We start from the raw sequence: 18,206 nt of genomic DNA, 5'->3' as shown, positions 1-18,206 counted from the left end.
CTCCGGCCACACTGCAGGTCCACCCTCTCTGCCAGGCCTGGGAGCAGGGTGCATTCAGGACCATCACCCCAACTCCACCCCAGCTGGGGGAGCCCCATGCGTGTGGGGATTCTCAGGCTGTTTCTGCCCCACTATGCTGCAAGAGGGGTGCAGAGGGGCCCAGGCGTGACTGAGAATCACACCCAGTTTCTCGCACCTACCTCTCTGGGCACAACGGTGAAGCTGGGGACCGGGGGCTCTCCCCCTGCAACAGGAGGGCAGAGCTCATTCCAGAATCAGGTCTCCCCCCAGGAGGAAGGGGCTGTGGCCTCCCCCATAGGGAGAGACAGCATGCCCCCCCGAAAAAAAATCTCTCTCCTCTGCCCCCTTTACATGGCAGGACAATGCCCTGTGACCGCCATTGATTTCTCTTCGCTGCACGTGACTCGTGAGAAAGGCGACGGCAGAAATGCCATGCAGGAAGTAGCAGGTTCGATTCTCTCTTGTCCACTCAGTTCCCGGGGCGGGACCGGGTGGGCAGGACGCAGGCACCAGAGCCTCCAAACAAATCCGCAGGGCCCAGTTCAGAGGACTTGCAGCAAGAAGAAAGGAAAAGGCCGAACACATTTTATTTTAAAGTGGCGGTGGTAGGGGAGGGATCAAAACCCCAAACCAAAGAACACGACGGGCTCCTTCTCCGTCTCATCCCATCCGTCCAAAGTCCCCGGATAGCACATAACAGGCCCAGGACCTTCCATCCTACAGGTCCTGTCCAGCCCAGCAATGCCCACTCCCCAGGCAGGCCCAGCAGGGGTTATATAAAGGGCTTCCCTACCCAGAACCCTTTGCAGAGAAAGGAAGTCCCTCCCCTGCATCTAGACTATTGACAGGTCATCTAGCCAATCAGCTCTTTCACCCGCTTGGTTTATAAGGCCTTCCCCTCCATCCCACCGCTCAGCTTCAAGGGGCAGAGATGCCAGTGGGAGGAGGCGGCTGGTCCCAGCAGCTCCCGTTCTGCAAAGAACTCTTCCATGTCCAGCTGCAGGTCCCGCAGGTCCTGGATCTCCTGGGCGATGGAGTCCAGTTGCCAGAGAAGCGCCAGGTCGGTCACCTGCAGGCTGAGCTGGGACGGGGATGGGAGGAGAGGGAGTGAGTTATGGCTGGTGACTTTCACGGGGCGGTGGGAGTTACCCATGAACCCTGGCGCCAGCCTGTCCTGACCGGGCTGCTGGCGTTGAAGGGAAAGGAAGGGCCTGTAACCACGAGAGGTTGCTCCCCTCCATGACTGGGAATTGCGGCCGCTCCTGTCAAGCCAATCGCTAGCGGTGAAACCCGCTGGCGAAGCGGGCGTCTCCATCCCCCTCTAGTGCAGGTCCACAGAAAAGATAACGGCCTTCTACTGCTGCCAGTTCCCCCCTTAGGAGTCCGTCACCAGGGCCCGCCGGCCAGCACCAAACCCCTTCTGAAAAACCAGTCTGAACTCACCAGCTCCTTCCGCACCCAAGAGATCCCGACCTGGAGGCTGGAGCCCGGAGCACTGTCCCTTTGGCTGCTTGTCCCACGCTCTTCCAGCGCCTCCTGGCGCTCCCCTGCCGCCAGAGGGCCATGTGTGTGGGGGGTGCAGAGCACCGGTGGCAGCGGGGGCAGCCCCTTGAAGAGAGACCCCTCTTCCTCCATCCAGCAGCACTTGGCCATCGGGGTCCCTGAGGCTGGCCTGGGGTGTCAGGGAAACCTCTGTTAGAGTCCCCCTGAAACAGTCATGCTCCGAAGGGTCCTATCATAGATGTGGACTATGGCTGTCACCCCAGGCTTTTTGCACAGGGGGTCGATTCCCCCCTCTCAGATGTTCCCCCCCAAAGTTTTTCTCCTTTGATCCCTCCTGACCACCCCCTCCTTGCGTCCGAGAATTGAGGTGGGTGGCCCGAGTCTTTCCTAGCACATCTCTAACATGAGCAGAGCCCTTGGGATGGTGCAGGGAGGGAGCTGAGCCGGCGAAGGGCCTGGGTAGGGGGAGCGTGGCCGTGGCGAGAGGGAGAAACCAGGCATCTGTTGCCTTTGGTAGGGGATTGCAAAGGAGAAGGCTCTTGCGCCACTGATTGTTGGAAGGGAGGGAGGAGGGGACGGAAGGACAAGCTGGCATTTGAGCGCCGTTCCCCAGCACGATGGGGCAGTTGAAGGGACCCTTCTTACCGAGCGAGCGGGAGGGCACTACCGAGCCACCAGGAAAGCTGCAGCGCCGATTCCCTTCCCCTCTGTCCCATGGAGCTGCCGAGCCCAGCCTGGACCTCCAGTGCAGGGAGCGGCTCTGGGCGCTGCCTGGCCAACGGTAATAAACGTGCCAGGCTCCCAAGCATCCAGCGGAGCTGTGGGCTCAAAGGTTGCAGGCGAAGCAGTCTGTCCCCACGCCCTTTGGCATGCGGCCACCTGGCTTGCCCCTTCCAGCGACTCCCTCCCGTCCGAGCAGAAATTCCCAGGGGAAAGGCCACACGCCCTGGGCAGGAAACCCCGGTGCCTGCTCCTGGGACCCCCAAGCTGTACGAAGGGGGCACATAAGCACATGGCGCGGCTCAAAGAGAGCGCAGGTGGGGCTGCTTCGAGCGGCTTTGCTGGGGCTCATGCAGAGGACGGTTTGGACACCCCCCGGCTCAGAGGAGTGAGATGCAGGCCCCTGCCTGCGCACGGCACTGGCTGGGGAGCTGGAGTCCAGCCCCAGGGGTCCATGCTGGACCTTGGAGGGGAAACAGACGTGGTGGCCTGGAGCTATGCTGTGTGTCACCCACTGCACCCTACGCGCCCTCCCCCCAGTGAGGTGGAGGGCCCAGCTGCGGGTTGGCGCCGGGGGCTCCCCCTGTTTGAGAGCTGGGCAGCGGGGCCGTTACCCACCAGCCGGGTGCAGCTGGGCTGCGTGACAATGGCACGGCGCACTTCCCACAGGCAGCTGTGGGGGAAACTGAGGCACAGAGCAGGGACACAAGTGGCTCAGGGGCGCACAAGGAGTAAGAGCTGCAGCTAGCGCTCAGGATCCTGCCCCTCCCCTCCCATCCAGGGCAGGAACCCAGGAGTCCTGGCTCCCAGCTCCACCCCCCCAGCCAGGGCAGGAACCCAGGAGTCCTGGCTCCCAGCTCCACCCCCCCAGCCAGGGCAGGAACCCAGGAGTCCTGGCTCCCAGCTCCACCCCCCCAGCCAGGGCAGGAACCCAGGAGTCCTGGCTCCCAGCTCCACCCCCCCCCGCATCCAGGGCAGGAACCCAGGAGTCCTGGCTCCCAGGCTCCTCCCACCCGTCCAGCCACCAGATCACTGCGGGGTGGGTAACAGGCGGACCAAGGGGGCGGGGCTAGAGGAGGGGGCGGGGCAGAGCGGAGGGGGAAGGGTCCGGCTGCTCGGCGGGCGGGGCCTTGAGTCACGTGGCCGATCCAAGATGGCGGCGCCCAGGGCGGTAGGTAGCGGGGGGGGGGGATGTCAGCGCGCCCCCGCCGCGGCAGAGCGTCCCGGGGGGGGCAGGTTCCCGCCCGCTCCCCTAACGGCCCCCCCGCCCCCATGTCACCCTCCCGGGTCCCCAGTGCCTGTGTCCTGCCCCCCCGCCCCCAAAACACCTCCTCTGCCCCCCCGCCCCCATGTCACCCCCCCCCAGGGTCCCCAGTGCCTGGATCCTGCCCCCCCATAACCCCTCCTCTGCCCCCCCACCCCCATGTCACCCCCCCGGGTCCCCAGTGCCTGGATCCTGCCCCCCCCGCCCCCATAACCCCCCCTCTGCACCCCCGCCTCCATGTCACCCCCCGGGGTCCCCAGTGCATGGGTCCTGCCCCCCATAACCCCTTCTCTGCCCCCCCGCCCCCATGTCCCCCGGGGTCCCCAGTGCCTGGATCCTGCCCCCCCATAACCCCTTCTCAACCCCCCCCCGCCCCCATGTCACCCCCCCGGGTCCCCAGTGCCTGGATCCTGCCCCCCATAACCCCTTCTCTGCCCCCCCCGCCCCCATGTCACCCCCCCGGGTCCCCAGTGCCTGGATCCTGCCCCCCATAACCCCTTCTCTGCCCCCCCGCCCCCATGTCCCCCGGGGTCCCCAGTGCCTGGATCCTGCCCCCCCGCCCCCATGTACCACCTGGGGTCCTCACTGCCTGGGTCCTGCCCCTCCTGCTCCCATAACCCCTCCTCTGCCCCCCCCCGCCACCATGTCACCCTCCGGGGTCCCCAGTGCTTGGATCCTGCCCCCCCATAACCCGTTCTCTGCCCCTCCGCCCCCATGTCACCCCCCTGGGGTCCCCAGTGCCTGGATCCTGCCCCCCATAACCCCTCCTCTGCCCCCCCACCCCCATGTCACCCCCCCGGGTCCCCAGTGCCTGGGTCCTGCCCCCCCACCTCCATAACAACCCCCCAGGGTCCCCAGCCTGTGTCCCTGCTCTCCGGTGTCCCCACTGCTGCTTTCTAGGGCCCCAGTAACCCGCCCTGATCCACAGTGCCCCCCCCACGTTGCCCCACTGCTGCCGGTGGCACCTGGGTGGGAGCCTCGGCGAGACCTGCTCCACCTGAGTGCGTCCCTGGTCAGAGCGCGCCGCAAACTCTGTTCCGGCCGTGCCCGGCTCGGCGTCCGGGACCCTCCCGCTCTCGCCGCCTCTGGTTCTGCCGGGGGCTGAACACACTGGGGGGCTGGTTCCACATTGCCCGGGGGCACATGCTGCAGGGCGCCCGAGCCTGCCTGGCTAAACGAAGGTGCCTGGTGGGAGGCTGCCTCGCACGTGTGACCGCGGGACACCGCTCGTGTGCGAGGCTACTCAATACCATCCGCAGAGCTAGGGAGTGACCCTGCCTTGGGGTCAGGCGAGCAGTGAGAGGTTGTGCAAAAGACCCATGGTAGCAGAGCGTGGAGAAGGCCCCAGATGCTGGATCTGGGAAAGGACTGTGGTCCCTGCGACCTCAGATACCAGCCCGAATGTCCAGTTTTCACTGGTGCGATGCGGTAGATTCATTGGCAGAGCCAGGCCTTGGGAAGCAGCTCCCAGCGCTGGCAGCCGGCCTGCGAAACCTCCACGCCCGCCCGGGGTGGCTCAGGTTATCCAGCTCTTCGCTGGGTTGTGTCAATTGCACGTGGATTTCTAGTCAGTGTCACCGCAGAGCCGCTGTTACTGGCTGGTCTGTTGCAGTGAGGTGTGGACTGGCTGGAGGGCCCTGCAAACGCAACCTTTGGTTAAAATAGGCTGACCAGACAGCAGGTGTGAAAAATTGGGCTGGGGGTGGGGGGTAATAGGAGCCTATATAAGAAAAAGACCTAAAAATCAGAACTGTCCCTATAAAATAGGGACATCTGGTCACCCTAGTTTAAAATTGCCTCCTTTGGGATTGCTTATAAAAGTGGCTTTTTAGGAACCGCCTCCCCCTTCAATATTTTTGGGGCCAAATATCACCTTGACAGTTTCCCTTTGAAACAGCGGCTGGGCTGCATGTGGGTGGTGGCTGATGGCAGCCTTTGCTAGGAAGGGTAGGCTCAGGGAGAAGGGTTTGGGAAATTGGATTTGGAATTCGAAAGGGGAAGAGGGAGCTGAGAGCACTGGCCAGCAGATGTCACTCGATCTCTTTGGGACAAGCTCCGGAGGAACCCTGGTGCTTTCCATGGCTGGGTCAAAGGGTTGGATTCAGCCCTGGTCAGTAGTGACCTAAAACTCCAGTTCGATGGTCCCCGCGTTACGTTAGCTGTACGAGGTGACTGAACGCCTGGGCAAGCTGAGCTGTCTCTCCCTGCAAACACACCTTGGTCATGCTGTGAAGGATGCTCTAGCCTTGACAGACCTCATCTTGGTCTTGTGACATTAACGTCCTCGGGTGAAGAAGTGGATTCTTGGCTGAAATCTTTGCCGCCTGCTTAACTTTGCAGTTACCTGTAAAACAGTAACCGGACAGGTGAAAATGGCAAAGAATAAAGGAAAGGTGTTCGGTGTTTGCGAGCCACGCGGGAGCCTCAGGAGCGCTAACCTCAAGCATTTAAAAAATCTCCCAAAGATTGGGAGATTGGCTTAAGAATCAGGGCATTTAAAATCCCGAGTTTGGAGTTCCTCTGGTTCACCTGCTGGGTGGTTTATTGGGTTTTTTGAGCCTCGGGGGTGTGCTCAGGCCGGAGGGCTGGAGCTGCAGGTGTTTTTGAAAACGAAAGCTGAGATTCCCCTGGCTTCGGGAGTTGGGACATTAAGACAAACACCACATAGCGCGAGACTCTGATTAAACCCATCAGAGTTGGCACCGCTGGATCCCCCCCCGCCAGTGGTGAGTGGATGGGCTGTAGTGGCCGATGATGGGGTGGGGGTGCAAGGCTGGTGTCGGGGCGAAGATGCAGCATGTGGGACCGTCCGCTCCCCCTGCTGCTCAGTCAGCGCAGCCCCCGCTGGGTGCCGGCTCTCGGCTAGCAGCCCCCCCACCCCCGTCCCATCTCCAGCTGGCACTGGCTGTGCGCTACTGGCTGCGGTGGCTGGTGAGCCCGGGCAGGCACCAGGCAGCAGCCGGTTACGTGGTGCCTCTGCTGCCCACTCATCAGCCCTTTTTGTGCCCCCCCCGCCCTGTCCTCTCTCTGCTTCGCCTCTTCACCCCCCCAGCCCTGCTGCTCCTCCGTGTCCCCCCCAGCGGGCGCATCTCGCTCCCAGCGCCATGCGGAGAACCAGCTCCTGGTCGGCAGGCGCCTTCCTTCCCCCACTGCCTCTGGCTGGGCCGGCGCCCTGGAAAGCCCACAACCCTCGAGCCCTGTGTGTGCCAAAGCCCCACACAGTGCTGGCATGGGGCAGCCTCTCCGCCCCTCAGCTCAGCTCTGGAGTTGGGGGGTGGGAGAGGAAGCGATTTCCACCTATTCACATCCCAACCCTGCAGGCTCCACAGCAGCTCCCGCGGCAGCCACCTCCCCACTTGCCGTGGGGCTGCTCTGTCCCCGGGCACCTCCCCTGCTGAGCCACCTCTCTGCTCCGCTGCAGACAGGTTCCTGGGGCACAATGCTCCTAGGGCGTAACCCCTTCCTGCCCACGCTGGGGCCGGGGGACAGGAGGTGGCTGGGTTATGTGGGTAGCTCGCAGCAGCCTGGGGGTGTCAGCTGCCTTTCCACACTGCGGGCAGCAAGGGACAAGCTGCTTGGGGGGGGGGGGGGGGCGGGAGATGAACTCTGCCAAGACACGGGCCAGGTCATTCCCCCCAGCCCCGCGCATCCCTTCCCTCCTGCATGGTGCTGAAAGGCTGCTGCTGCTCACGCTCTGCTGCGACCCCTGGCAGAAATCTAGGGAGGGGGGATGTGAGACCCTGCCTGCCCCCCCATGTGTTGCCTCGGGAAGATGTGGTAGCAGGAGAGGCGGGTCTGTCCCGGGGGCCCAGCCAGACAAGGGAGGAGGACGGAGAGGGTCTGGCAGGGAGGGTCGGGTCGGTTGGTCACCCACTTGTGTGAGAGAGATGTACAGGAATGTGTGGGGTGTGTGTGTGTGTGTGTGTGTTTCACCTCTCCCTGTGTGTGTGTGGGGGGGTAGGGGTGTGTGTGTGTCACCTGTCCCTGTGTGTGTGGGGGGGTAGGTGTGTGTGTGTGTCACGTCTCTGTGTGTGGGGGGGGGGTAGAGGGATGTGTGTGTGTCACCTCTCCCTGTGTGTGTGTGGGGGGGTAGAGGGGTGTGTGTGTGTCACCTCTGTGTGTGTGTGGGGGGTAGAGGGGTGTGTGTGTGTTTCACCTCTCCCTGTGTGTGTGTGTGGGGGGTAGAGGGGTGTGTGTGTGTCACCTCTGTGTGTGTGGGGGGGGGTAGAGGGGTGTGTGTGTGTCACCTCTGTGTGTGGGGGGGGGTAGAGGGGTGTGTGTGTGTCACCTCTCCCTGTGTGTGTGTGTGGGGGGGTAGAGGTGTGTGTGTGTGTGTGTGTGTCACCTCTCCCTGTGTGCGTGTGTGTGGGGTTAGGTGTGTGTGTGTGTGTGTCAGTCACCTCTCCCTGTGTGTGGGGGGGTAGAGGGGTGTGTGTGTGTCACCTCTCCCTGTGTGTGTCACCCATCCCCATGTGAACCGTAAAGCCTTAAGGTTACTAAAGACTCCAGCTAGGCAGTATTTTTTCACGGGGGCTCAGTCAGCTCGACGTTAATTGGAACATTTGTCCTGCCTAGTTCTGACGATTGCCGTCGACCTCGCTCGAATGCGAGAGATTTGACCAGGTGTCCCGTGTTCAGCACAAGGAAATCCGGTCTCCCCACCCTTCGCCCAGTTTCCCAGCTGCCTGGGTTTACTGAAGCTCTTTGCTGGCCTTTCCCCTCCTCCTCTTTTTGCGAATGGTATTGCAAACCCAGACCCATTAGACCCTCCATTTGTGGCTTCAGCCCAGGAGATGCACAGAGGGGCAGAGCTGCTCTGCTGCTGTGTGGGCGGATGTTTCTTGGCAAGGGCTGGAGCGAAGGTCTCCTTGGCTCGGGCCAGCTGCTCTGAGCCGTGGCTGCATCTCCAGCGGGAGAGTTGAAGGTGTTTTGCTGTAGCGAGCGCTGCTTTACTCGCGTCTCTCCTGCAGACAGATGCTTCAAGCTTCCAAAATCCTGTAGGTGTAATTTCTGGTTCTGCAGCTAGCGAATGAAGCTGGGAGGTGAATGTCTCCTTGTAGGGAAACAGGCACAGACTGGGGAAGAGATTTGCTCCCGATTTGGCAGCAATTGGTGATCCAGCTGGGGATAGGACCTTGGTTTCTTGACCCCCAGACTCTTTATTATCCTCTTTATACACAGGGGAAACCGAGGCACGGAGAGGGCAAAGTGGGAGAGCTGGGAAAGAAACCCAGGAGTCCTGAATCCTAGTCCCACCTCTGCTTTAACCACTAGACACACTCCCCTCCCAGAGCAGGGACTAGAACCCAGGAGTCCTGGCTCCCGCTCCCCATGTAAAAAGCATTGTAAATGAAAAGCAGGTATCAAGGTGCTCCCCCGGGCTGGAATCCAGCTGTTTCCGCAGTGGCTGAGCTGTCTGCTGGTGTGACACTGTGAGCCACCATCCGAGGTGTGAAATCCAGTTTCCAATCAGTGCAGTGCGATCACACACGATGTGTCCCTGTCTCCTGTGTGGCCGTCACCTGTCAGCATGCTGCCCTGACCCCTCGGGAGCAGAGAGGCCACCGTTAACCTCGAACCAGCAGAGCCCTCTGGGAGGTGGGGATGGGGAGGAATTGGGCTGCGTCTGTTAGCAGAGGATTCTCTTTGTATTCTGCTGTTTGCATTGACAGCCCCCAAACCCCCGGCCTTAGAAATCCGATGGACTGTCTGGGAGTTCACGTGATTAACCGTGTGTCTTGCAGCTCCGGCAATGCGGGGCCTTTGCCCGCCGTCCGTACAGCAGTGCCGCCTCCCCGGACCCTCAAAAGGGCGGCATCCTTCAGTACCTCTGTAACCGGTTCTATGACATCGAATACCTCGTCGGCTGGAGCGCGAAGCTTCACTTCAGAAACCTGCGAAGGAAGAACGCGTACGTACAGCCCTTGCCTCCGGTTTTCCCGAACCAAGAAGGGGGGGGGGGGAGATGGCTAGAACTTGATTCAGCAACTGACTTCTTGGAAAAGAGAAACTTCTGAGCAGCTGTGACTGTACATGGGTTGGTTATGGAAGCCAAGAACTGCCAGGTACCTATGGGGAGACGTGCAGAACCAACCGCTCGTGGGAGATCTAAAGCGGAGCTAGGTGGGAATTGTTCGGTATTTTTTGGGGTGGAAAAATGCCGTTTGTTTGTTTTTTTTAACCGAAGCTGTTCGTGGGAAAGGGTCAGTTTTGATGAATTTCCCAGCAGGACAAAAATGCTGGGAAAACCTTTTGAATTGGCAAGTTTCATTTTTTTTTTCATTTGGAAGCAACTTTTGGGTCTGGAAATTTGGTCTTGCCAATTCAAAAGTTAATTGATACTAAAAGAAAATAAAAAGGTCAAAACTGAAGCAAAATGTCTCTGAAGTCAGAAAACGTTTCCACCGAGCCAAACTGCATGTTTCTGTTCGGTTTGTCTACTCACAAGTGTTGGAGATTTTGCTCTTTTGTCTCGATTCTGTCTGAGAAACGTTTTCCAGATCTTGAAAATTCTCACAGGGCCTGAAAACCATTCCTGCCCGGCCCTCTTGTAAAGAAGAATACGCAGCCCTCATGTGGCACTTCTCAGGAGCGCGCCGAACTCAAAGGCGCAGCTGTTATGACTGGGTCATGGGCAGGGCGACCTAGTAGTCGGAGCCAGCATCTGCAGTCATGAGTCGGGAACCAGGGGCAGGAGACAGACTGGAGGTTGGGAACTACAAGTCAGGCGCCAGGAGCTGAGCTGGGTCGGGACACCAGGCAGGAGGAGGGTTGGAACGTGCTGCATCTGTGACTCTCGGCCTGGGTTCGAGACCCAAGGCACAGGGGACTTGCATCTGAGCTGTGGAGCCCTTTGCAGCTGGCATCGCCTGCACCCAAGGGCTAGAAGCTGTTACCAGCTGGTGGCCCGGTCAGTGGGGTTTCTGGGTCTCCGTCCAGTTCCTAGCAGCTCACAAGACTCATTAAGTCTCAGGGTTGCTCTAGTCCTGGCATAGTGTATGGGAGAGAAGCTGCCCTGGCTGTTGGGACTTTGTTCTCCAGCGGTTTTTAACTTCAGGACGGTTATTTGAGTCCACATCATATTGTTTGTTGTTACCATAGCACCGGGAGCCCCAGTCGTGGATCAGGGCCCCACTGTGCCAGGCGCTGCACGAACGCAGAGCAAAAAAACCCATCCATGCTCCTCTTATCCATTTACACGCCTTAGACCCGCACGGATTGAAACGAACGGGCTCCATGTGCATATTTCTGGGCAAAATTTCGAATAGATCATAACCTCTTTGGAGCAAGGGCTGCGTGTGTACAGCTCCGAGCACGCCAGGGCCCTGCTCCAGTTCAGAGGTTACATCATAATAATAGTCCTTGAAATGCACCATTTTTGTGTTGAAAAGTGTTATGATCCTTTTCCCCCCACCCCCTTTTGCCAGGTACTACGGTTACACCAAGGACATCTACGGAGACAACGTTGCCGCTGCCTTCTTTGTCCTGTCCCACAGAGGAAGAGTGAGGTACTGACGCTCTCGGCCAAGCCCTGGGGACGTGGGTCTGACCTGGGAACCCCCTTGGCAGAGTCCCGGTTCCCGGTGCCTCAGTTCTCCTAACGCTGGCATTTCTCCTTCCAGGTTTCAAGGCCAGGAGACCTGGTTCTGTGTGGACCAGCGCGGGAAGTACAGCTCCGATTTCCTGCAGCTCCGAGACGTGCCTGTGGTGGCCATCGACCTCACGGGCTCCGTGTTGAACTACGATGGGCTGGATAACCTAGGTGAGAAATCGATGGACACCGCAGAGGGCATTTGTCTGGGGGATCTTTGGTGCAGCTGGGGGCACAGAAACACTCAGGCTCACAAGACTGGCTTTTCTTATGGAGGAGGCAGTGCGGGCTAGTGGATAGAGCCCTGGACTGGGACTCAGGAGATCTGAATTCTGTTCCCAGCTCTGCTGCTGCGTGGTCCCCAACTCTGTGCCTCCATTTCCCCATCTGTAAAATGGGAATCGTGATCCCAACCTCCTTTATAAAGAGCTTTGAGCTCAAAGGATGAAGCCGGGGTGATAAGTTTTGCTGATTTCCCTTGTCCCAGAGCTCTTAAATGTCCCCAGGAGTCCTCCATGGATTGAGAGTTTCTCAGGGCACAAACAGGTAACCTGTGGAACTCCCTGCTGCAGGATATTGTTGGAAGAACTAGATTAGTACGTTTGAGAAAAGATTAGACATTTACTGTAATAGCAGCAGCAATGCATCTCTCCTCTGGGAATCCCAGGGCGCTCTCATTATTAATTTATACAACAGTAGTGCTTAGGTGCCCCTGCCGCGGCCCAAGGCCCCAGGGTGCCAGGCGCTGTACAGTCGATCTCTGTCCCATAGAGCATATGGTCTAATGTATCGACCGTGTTGGGAGGAGCGGATTGATAGTTGGATTCAGAGACCATCCGTCCCTTCTTGTCTTTAAGGCTGGTGCTATAAGGTTCAGACAGCTGCCGTGTGTCAGGGAAGTGATAGGACAGGCCGGTTTCATACTAACTAATCCCAGGGGACCGTGCTGATGCTGGGTGATTCAGGGACCTACCAATCTATTTATCTGCTGACGTGATGCCCAGTGTGACGCTGGGGCCACAAGGGCTAACGCCGGCCTGGGCACAAACCAGGGAATCTCCCGTCAGGGCAGAGGGGTTATTTTCCCCCTGTGTCTGGCCCTGTGTGACCGCTATGGGGACCTGGCATCCAGTTCTGGTGCCCACAAGTCAGGAAGGAGGTTGATCAAGGGGAGGGGGTCCCCGAAGGAGCCAGGAGAATGATCGAAGGGTTAGAAAACCTGCCCTGGAGTGACAGACTCACAGAGCTCGGACTATCAAGCTTAACACCAAGAGGGTTCAGAGGTGTTGAGGTTAGTCTGTAAGTATCTATACGGGAAGCAGCGATTTCATACCAAGCTCTTCAGTCTCGCTGAGGAAGGTTGAACCCAGCCCATGGTTGGAAGTTGAAGCAGGACGAATTCAGACTGGAACTGAGGCGAGGATTGTTCACAGGGAGGGTAATTTACTAGAGCAGTTTCCCAAGGAGGGCGGGGTGGATTCTCCAGCCCTGTGTGTGTATGTTTAAAAGCTCTGCTGTTTTCTGGCCCGTGGCACACAGATCAGGCCAGCTGTTCACGTGCTGCCTTACAATCTGTTCCTCCATTTCAGCATCACCATTTTTTGCTGTTGAAATCCACTTTGGCCTTTGCCTTCCTGCTTCCTGTGCTTTTAAATATTTTATCCTGTTCCCTGGCTGGGAGCCCGTCGGAGGCAGTAATGTAGCGGGCTCCTCTCGGGGTTCGCAATGGCGACATCGCGTTCTTAATGGGCAAGGGGGAGCCAAGGAAGGTGGAGCCTGAGGATCTGGGTAAAATCTCATGCTGAGGGTTTATCAGGCTGAGAAATCATCTCCCACGGGAAGTGGCTGTAACCTGCCTGCCGGAGTCACTGGCCAAAACCGCAGAGAGCAGAGGTGGGGAGACAACCCCTTTTCTCTTCTCTAACTCCGGGGAGGTCACTGCTGCGTCTGGCTTAGCATTCTCCTGCGCGTACAACTTGGGTGCCAGCGATCCCAGCCCCGACTCATTTGTCTAAGAATCCGACTCCCCTGGTGTTCACTTTGTACCAGTCTTTTCCGTGAGTGGCCAGCGCCACGATCCCGCGGCTGGTGCGTGTTGGTCCCGGCATCTCCGTGGTGGAGCCAAAGGCAGGATGGGAGCCTTGGTGTGCGGCTGGGTGGCCGGCTACCTTTAGTAAATTACAGGTGCTTTTGCCGTACGGGCAGTTCCCGGTGGCTGTGTTGGCGGGGTGTGTTCCTCGCTGTGAGAGCCTTCGTAACACACGGCTGGAGAGACGGCATGTCCGTTTCCTGGCAGTCGGACGCAGCTGCTATCTCAGGCAATAATTTGATTAACCTAATCCATCTGCCTGCGTTAGTCTGAAATAATCAGATGTGTCCAAAGACATAAAGCTGCCATCTGTTGAGAGCAGATCTCAGGTTACACAGAGATCTGTTGTCTGGTGTTTAGCTGTCGCTTTGGTCTGATCTTGCTGAGGACTCATCATTGCCAGCTCAGGATTTTAGTGCGAGTCTGGCAAGATTTGGTGATGTCTTTAAAGCCCCAGTGCCTGGAGTCCTGTGATTCCATGGGCCCCTCAGGGTGTATCCACACTGCAAAGGAAAACCCGTGGTGCTGAATCTCAGAGCCTGGGTCGACTGACTTGGGCTCACGCTGAGGGGTTAAAAACAGCACAGCAAACCTGGAAAGCCCACTGCAGCTCTGGGCTCCCAGCAGCCAGACAGCCCTCTTCTTGAGAGGTTTGCCCCCTTGCCCACCCAGCATTAGCCAGGGGACTTGGAGTTAAAAGCATCCAGAGGGCAGGGCAACAGTGGCTGTTATGGACACAGGGCAGAATGGCCGCTGGTTGCAATGGTGCTAAGCCACCTGGGAACCAGCGGTTTGTGTCAGTGACTCTTCGTTTCCCCGCCCTGGTCTCCCGTCTCGAGTTAGAAGAGCTGGTTCCCTCGTAAGGGAATGCACAGCACGCTGGGCCAAAATCAGCCCTGCTCTGACTTGCCGAGGCTTGAAGCGGGGAGGAGTTTGACCCTTTGTCTACAGTTATTTTTCGGTTTCTCTGCTGCTAGACAGAGAGGCAGGAGGAGGCTGCCCCTTTTCCTTCAGCTGTCGCAGCCCCCTAATTTCCAGGGGTTGGTTCCTGACCTCGCTGCGCGTCTCTGGTTAGTGGAGCCAGGTTTGGGTTGGTCTCTGGCTGCGGGGGGGGGGGGGGGGGGGGTTGGATTTTCTCCACCCCTCGGCTTGTTTCTGGTTCTCGCCCGCGGCCACCGGGCCCGATTCTCAGTCGCTCTGCGCCTCGTGTAGTCGCAGCAGAACGGCACAGGGGACGGCATTTCACCCCGCTGCGGGCTGCTGGAAGGCGGTGGGGAATTCGGTGCATCACTTGTACTGTCTCTGTGTCCCTCAGTGGAGCTCAGGGATAGGCCAGTCCTTCCCACCGTTGGCTCTGCATCACCGGGGCCATGGTTGCTGGGCGGTTCTGCGTCTCACGTCACTCAGCTAGGCGGGACTCGGGTTTTATTTGATCAGTTTGATGGAGGAGGGTTGGTCATTTTAAGCATTTTTATTTTTTTTTAATGGATGTGAATATTCACTGTTGTGGGAAACTCGGGGGGGTCAGACAAAGGGGGGTCAGACGATGGTTACTTAATGGCAGGAGATGCTGAGATTCAAGTTAACGCTTTAGAACCGTTAAATCACAAATTGGCAGCATCACGTGTCGAAACAGGCAAAATCACTCGCCTGAAATCGAACGCTCAAGCAGCACTTTTCACACGTTGTCTAGCTCTGGGTGTTGATCATCATCCTGTCAAGAAATCGACGTTCAGCACATGTGCTGATCAAAGCCGAGTTCTTCCAACCCTAGATAGAACCCAGCCCCCCGGCTCACGCTTCTCTGTGCCACCCCTAAAAATGAGGGTTTGGTATTTTATTGCCCTGGAGCCCGGTGAGGAGACCCAGCCTCTGACCGGAGTTGCGGGAGGAGGGAGAAGGAATTGGGGCCTTTCCTTGTGAATGTTGACTATCTGGCCATGTTGAACCTTGCAGAGATTATTTTTCAGGTTGCTGGCAGCAGCCAGAAGGATCTTTGAGGCCTGTGCTGCATCAAGTTACGATTGCCCACCTCCTCTACCACCCTTGGCAGGCATTTCTTCACCTGGGCACGTAGTGGGCTCAGAGATACCAAGGCCAGAAGGGAGCATCTAGTCTGACCTCCTGCACATTGCAGGCCACAGGCCCTCACCCATTCTGGCTGAGGAAGGGAAAACCTGCCAGGGTCTCCGCCAAGCCGACCTGGTGGTGGTGGATTCCTTCCTGACCCCAAATCTGGGGATCAGTTAGACCTGGAGCATGTGGGTGAGACCCGCCCACCAGACACCTGGGGAAGAATTCTCTGTAGTAGCTCAGACCCCTCCCTGCCTAGTCGTGCATCCCCGGCCGCTGGAGCTATTCGCTGCTAGGCACAGAGAAAAGGGGCAGGTTTCCAGAGGGGCTGAGCGCCTGCCGTTGCCAGAGACATTACTGGGGTGTGAGCGCCGGGCGAGAGGGAGGTGGGCAAGCGCCACCTCCTGTGGGAGGAGACAAAATTCAAGTTCCGGGGTCACCTTGGAAGCTCTCACTCCAGGTGGGTACCGAGATTGGGGCTGGACAGCTGCCACCGGGCTTGGAGGCATGTGGCTCCACCCTCCTTTTCCTTTCCACACCTGCAGTGAAGCTGACGGCGCTGAAATCCCTGGACCTGAGCCGCTGCCCCCATGTTGACGACTGGACCCTAAACCGGCTGCATGTCTTCAAGGACAGCCTGGAGGAGCTCTCGCTGGCTGGGTGCCCCCAGGTCACAGAGCGGGGCCTGGCTTGCCTCCACCAGCTCGAGTGAGTGGGCAGTGCGGCACAGTGGTCAGAGCGTGGGGCGGGGAATCGGGACACCTGGGTTCAGAGGCTGGCTTTAGGACGGAGGGGAGGGCTAGGGGTTAGAGCAGGAGGTGCTGGGAGCAAGGAGGCCTGGGTTCTACCCTCTGCTCTAGGAAGGGAGTGGGGCATAGTGGTTAGAGGAGCCAGGACTCCTGGGTTCTGTTCTGGGTTCCAGGTCTAGTGGTTAGAGCAGGGGAGAATCAGAACTCCTGGGCGCTATCCCTCACTTTTGCTATCGCTCTGTGCCTCAGTTTCCCTCTCTCTGTGACGGGGGCGTTGTGGGGGAGCTGAGCAGTCCGGCTAATTAGCCAGAAAGGGCTTTGAGGCACTCGGGAAGAGCCCAGGAGCGTGATGGTTATTCCTGCCCCGCCCCTCAGACAGCGCAGCTGCGCCAGCCGGGGGATCCGTCGTGTCGCACTCACGTAAAATCCCCCGGCGGCGCTCAGCCGTGGGCATCTTCGGGAACACTGGCACGCAGGCGCCACCACGGATCGCCTGGGTGTGGTGCGGGCAGATCCCGGCCCCTCTCTCCCTCCTCAGCAGGGCTGCAGGGGCCTCTCTCGAGCGTGTGCCGTGAAGGTGGGTGGCTGTGCCCCGGCTGCCCCTGTCCGGGGAGAACGGCGTGTCCTGCCCACGGGGGAGCTGACGCAAGGGCCAGGCAGCGTTACTGGGGCTCGGAGAAACCTGCTTCGTCCTCACCTACCAGGTGTGGAAACGACGCCTTCCTCCCGGCTCCCCAAGGACTGTACCAGTGCCCACCTCTTCCACCCAAGACACTTCCATGGTGCCTCTCCTGGGGGAGCTGTGCTCCTGCAGACACCGACCGTCCCCTTTGCCCCAAGGCATCAAAGCACTTTCCAATCTCCCCATCTGCCCGGCAGGGAAACTGAGGTGCAGACAGGGAGTAGCGAGGTGCTGGAGTCTGTGCTACCTGGGAATAGAACCCAGGCATCCGGACCACATTTCTCCCTGCTCTAACCACTAGACACCACTCCTTCCCCTGAGGCCAAAGGGCCAGGGCCTGGGCCAGGTTTTTAAAGGTTCGCTGGTGCCTGTCTCCCGGTGGAGCTGATTCCCATTGCATCTCCAGTGGGAGTGAGGAGCCGAAAGGCAAAAATCCAGCCCTGGAATCTCTCTTCTCTCGCGTTGAGCATCCTTTGAGGGGAGGACGCGGCTTATGGACCTGCGGGGCTTGGAGAGAGGAGGTGGGGCGCCGGGGGCTGGGTGGGTGGAGAATCTGGCTCGGATCCCAGCTCTGGGGGGAACCTCTCTAGCTGAGTCAGTCTGTGGCCCAGAGGAATTTTTATGAGCGGCGTTGCCCTGGCCACAAGGCTGCTCATTGCTCTGCATTTTGTTCTTATCCCTTTTCCCCGTCACCCTCCCCAGGCACCTGCGACGCCTCGACCTCTCGCACCTGCCCTCGGTGCCCACCCCGGGGCTGATCCGCATCTTGGTGGAGGAGATGCTGCCCCGGTGCGAGGTGGTGGGGCTGGGCCCCGGGGACGGACTGGCCCCGGTTTCTGGCGCCCAGACGAGCAGGGACGGAAGGGAGGAGCCCAGCGTCCCCAGTGAGGACAGGAGAGCTGGCGAGATCCCTGCCTGACGCCCGGCTGCCCTGCCCCTGGCTTTTCCCGATGCTGATGGAAGAGGGTGGGAAGAGATGGCCGCAAGACGTGCTCCCCTCCGATCACGGACCATGAAGAACCCCAGCGTCGCCGTAGACTTGTGGGTGTGGCTGGGCGGTCCGGGCCTCCCGCTTTGCTTGCACCTAGGACAGGGCTTGCAATCAGCAGGACCGCGCTGTGGTCATTAAAGACCCCTCCCTGTGCTGCTCCCATCTCCTTGTTTGTGGGGAGAGGCCCGAGCGCCAGAAGAACGTGGGGATACCGGGTTGGAAGTGGCTGGGAGGCCAGGGGCCTTTGCAGCTCAGCAGGCGAACCCCCTGGCTGGGGTGGTTTGGTTTGGGTGGCGTCGGGGCCGGCCGGGAGCCTGGAGCGGCACGAAGGGACCTGGGAGAAGGGAAGATTTTTCGCGTTGGGCTGAGAAAGTTCTCAGAGCACAACCGTGTGGCATGTTTCCCACGCCGCAGCGGGCAGGAAACAGCAGAAAGAAACGTAAAACAAACAGTCCCTCCCCCCCCCGTTCAGGCCAGCTTCATCCCGGGAAGAAGCGACGGCTGCCACCCCCCCTGCCTGTTT

At 59.3% G+C, this 18,206-nt stretch overlaps 1 protein-coding gene across 2 annotated transcripts; it reads left to right on the top strand.

Annotated features, from left to right (window-relative positions):
- Positions 1-606: 606 nt before the first annotated feature.
- DMAC2 (distal membrane arm assembly complex 2) lies at positions 607-17,839 on the top strand. Of its 2 annotated transcripts, none has more exons than XM_030544509.1 (6): positions 607-1,081; positions 9,253-9,419; positions 10,936-11,016; positions 11,131-11,270; positions 15,807-15,969; positions 17,395-17,839. In XM_030544509.1, the coding sequence occupies exons 1-6, from the start codon at positions 953-955 to the stop codon at positions 17,609-17,611; spliced, it is 897 nt and encodes a 298-aa protein (XP_030400369.1). In that variant the 5' UTR covers positions 607-952; the 3' UTR covers positions 17,612-17,839. The 2 variants fall into 2 exon arrangements, with proteins under 2 accessions (XP_030400369.1, XP_030400368.1); XM_030544508.1 differs by lacking the exon at positions 607-1,081 and adding an exon at positions 3,338-3,415.
- Positions 17,840-18,206: the final 367 nt, after the last annotated feature.

This window comes from Gopherus evgoodei, unplaced genomic scaffold (assembly GCF_007399415.2).
Source record: "Gopherus evgoodei ecotype Sinaloan lineage unplaced genomic scaffold, rGopEvg1_v1.p scaffold_34_arrow_ctg1, whole genome shotgun sequence".
Lineage (NCBI taxonomy): Eukaryota > Metazoa > Chordata > Testudines > Testudinidae > Gopherus > Gopherus evgoodei.
This window is presented reverse-complemented; position numbering and strand designations above follow the sequence as displayed.